The sequence below is a fragment of the Plasmodium brasilianum genome, chromosome 2 (genome assembly GCF_023973825.1).
Source record: "Plasmodium brasilianum strain Bolivian I chromosome 2, whole genome shotgun sequence".
Taxonomy (NCBI): Eukaryota; Apicomplexa; class Aconoidasida; order Haemosporida; family Plasmodiidae; genus Plasmodium; species Plasmodium brasilianum.
Window position 1 is genome coordinate 156,810 of NC_090115.1, and position 3,303 is coordinate 160,112.

At 26.4% G+C, this 3,303-nt stretch overlaps 1 protein-coding gene across 1 annotated transcript; it reads right to left on the reverse strand.

Annotated features, from left to right (window-relative positions):
- Nucleotides 1–782: 782 nt before the first annotated feature.
- On the reverse strand, nucleotides 783–2,982 carry MKS88_000639 (PIR protein; the record flags this gene model as incomplete). Its single annotated transcript, XM_067217599.1, has 4 exons — nucleotides 783–880; nucleotides 1,328–1,481; nucleotides 1,824–2,630; nucleotides 2,923–2,982. The coding sequence occupies 4 exons, from the start codon at nucleotides 2,980–2,982 to the stop codon at nucleotides 783–785; spliced, it is 1,119 nt and encodes a 372-aa protein (XP_067075425.1).
- Nucleotides 2,983–3,303: the final 321 nt, after the last annotated feature.

The window sequence follows — 3,303 nt, forward strand, 5'->3', positions numbered from 1 at the left end:
ACTTCTTCAAAACAAATCTGCATCTATTTTATTTTAAAATGCATATCATAATTCACTTTTTATTTTTATTGGTACTGGTATCCACCCTTACAAATAATGGAACCCAAATTTTACATTATCCGGATTTCCAAATAAAATAATAAATTCGGTCATTTTAATACGTGCATATATGTATGTAATCGTACAAGTATATCACCATACACCCATGTGTACATATATTATACACATAATACACATATATATGCACTGATTAATACATTTCAATACCTCATATGATGTAACAACCCTATGCTTAACACGCCCCCCCCTTTTTTTTTTTTTTTTTTTTTTTTTTTTTTTTTCTTGTACTTAAAAATAATCGTTCTGTGTACATATACTTAAAGAAATACATCTCCATTTGACCATTTATTATCCTCATAAACCAAATTTTAAAATCTTTGTTTTGACAATACAACTATATCTCATAACAACATATAAATATACTTTAAACAGTAATATAATTTACATTTTTAAATTGGCATTTACATATAACGCATACAGTTACTATTCTACATATGCATACTTCTAAATTCCACTTTTGTCTAAGTCATTCCTCATACAGTTAACACCCCAACTTATATAACCTACTTTCTTGGCGCTCACTATTAACAGTTTAGCGCAATTCTCATATATGCGCAGATGCACACACATACATGCGTAAACATATAGAACATATACAAATATATTTTATGCACTAAACCTGCCCTACCCACACTAGTGGTACTTAACACATATAAACACACTTAAAACATTTTTGGTTTAAAGCTTCCTACGCTTCCTATGCTTCCTACGCTTCCTATGCTTCCTACGCTTCCTGCACTTCCTGCACTTCCTGTGTTTCCTACTTTTCATTATCCACATGGTTGTATCTCTATATGGACATAATTTCTCTTTTTCAATTCCACACTCCTTTTGGTATTCTTCTTAATAACAAAGGTGGCAAATATCGTTGGTATCAAACGGAAATGGTATATCTTTTTTTGTTTCATACTCTTAACTACACGAAACACACACAAACTCAATCAAACAAACACGCAAACAACCTATTACATCCTGTTTTTATAATGCTACTATTTAATCATTCATTTTTATTATACAATTTTGGGCATTTTTCTTTTGTCAACACACTACAAATGAGCATTTTTTTCTTTCCTTTTCTTTTCTTTATAGATCTTTATTTCATTTTCCAAAAAAAAAAAAAAATCTGTCCGCATTGCACATATATGTATGTACATACATGTATCTGTTTGATTCTTTATTTATGGTTTAAACTGTGAAGTGTGGTAACCCAAATTAAAGGAATTGTTTGAATTGTTTGAATTTTGTTTACACATATTATTCGTAATTGACTTTACTTGATCCTTAAATGCTGATTGTATATTTCTCCACGACCTTTTAAATTTCTGCCGTCGTGCATTTACTTCTGATCCTAGGGGTGTAAACTGAAGTTCAGAAAAAAAAAAAAAAAAAAATATATATATATTATAGCAGTGATATGAAATGGTGGAGTAGAACAACAAACGGAATAGCGGAGCAAATGCAGAAAAACATATAAACATAAATTACACACTATACATTATGTATTACATGTTATGCATTATACGTTATAAATAATACATTATGTACATGCAAAATGAACATTGAAATACATCGCACAGTGCAGTAATTTTATTTTTTTCCCCATAACGGTGCAATCGTGCAAAAAAAAAAAAAAAAAATACTACTGCGCATAATATAATATATTATTATTATTCCATTTTTAATATGATGCAATTTTTATTAACCATATAAAGAATATAAAAGGTTAGAAATATTCCAAATATGGAAAGAAATGATATAAACGTTTTTCCAAATGGTGTTAAATCTCTTTTAATATTCGTAAAGATTTTGAAAGCTGGATACCATTTATATAATGATTCACTGAGATCACATCTAACGCGAGCTAAATCTGGGTACTCCCTTAGAGAAGCAATATTATTATTTCTTCTTAATGGAAGATACAAATGATTATCATAATTTTCAAAAAATACTTGTAATTCATTACATATAGTACTATCTGTAAATCTATCATACATATCTGCTGGACACAAATAGTTCAAAAATTCTCTATATGTATCTAGGCATTCATTTACAAATTTACATACATTTGCATATTTTTGATCATTCCTATTTGATAATATATTCTTAATTTCACTAACATTTTCATTAAAATAAAATAATTTGATTATACCACTTAACATATCATTATTTTCATATACATCTTTTATCATAGTAATATTTTTAAATACTTTATTTCGTACAATATTTTTAAAATAAAACATAAAATCTCTTATATTAATAGAATTAATTGAATCGGATAACTTTTCTACATTACTATATTGCATAAAGTCATTATAAACACCTTGAATAGTATCGCTTGTTCCACTATCATCAATATAATTTTCCAATAACCCGAATATTGTAATACAAACATCATTCTCAAGCCTTCCTTCCGAATATAAATTTATTTCATTACATATTGATTGGTAATTATTATATAAACCATTCAAACTATGCGTACTGTATTTAGACCAAATATTCAAATGAGGATACTGAAAGGTGAAAAAGACACAAAATTGGTATAAAATATATACACAAAAGTGGTATAAATTAAAAACACAAATGTGGATATGGTGCATATGCAAATACATATAATATATATATTTATAAACATATACATAAATATACATATATATGATTATTAAATAAGCAATACGTAAGTATAGAAACTCATTCTCACAAAGCAATCTCCATGATGCTGCAAGAACACAAGGATCATAAAAAATAATGCAGTTTTAATAAAAAATAAAATAAATAAAAAATAAAATAAAATAAAAAACTAACCTCCTCTTGTAAGGATTTAATAATAGCTGTATCCAGTATTATTTTTTGATTACTTTCCATGTCAAATTTAAAGTAAAAATTCTAGTAACTGAATTCAAATTTTATTAGGTATTTAAAAAAAAAAAAAAAAAAATTGAACAGCATCTATAATAATTTCTCTACTGTTAATATAATATTATTCGGTATACCTCACTCTTTCTTTTTTTTTTTTTCCCTTCAGTTTTAACCTTAATAAATATGAATATTTCATTGTTATGTTATGTATAAACTAAAACCCTACTTTTTTTCATAATAATCTTCTACATTCAAATATATTATGGGGCTTCCCCATTCATTTTAATATTTTACAAATACGATATGCATACGATATATTTTACATAT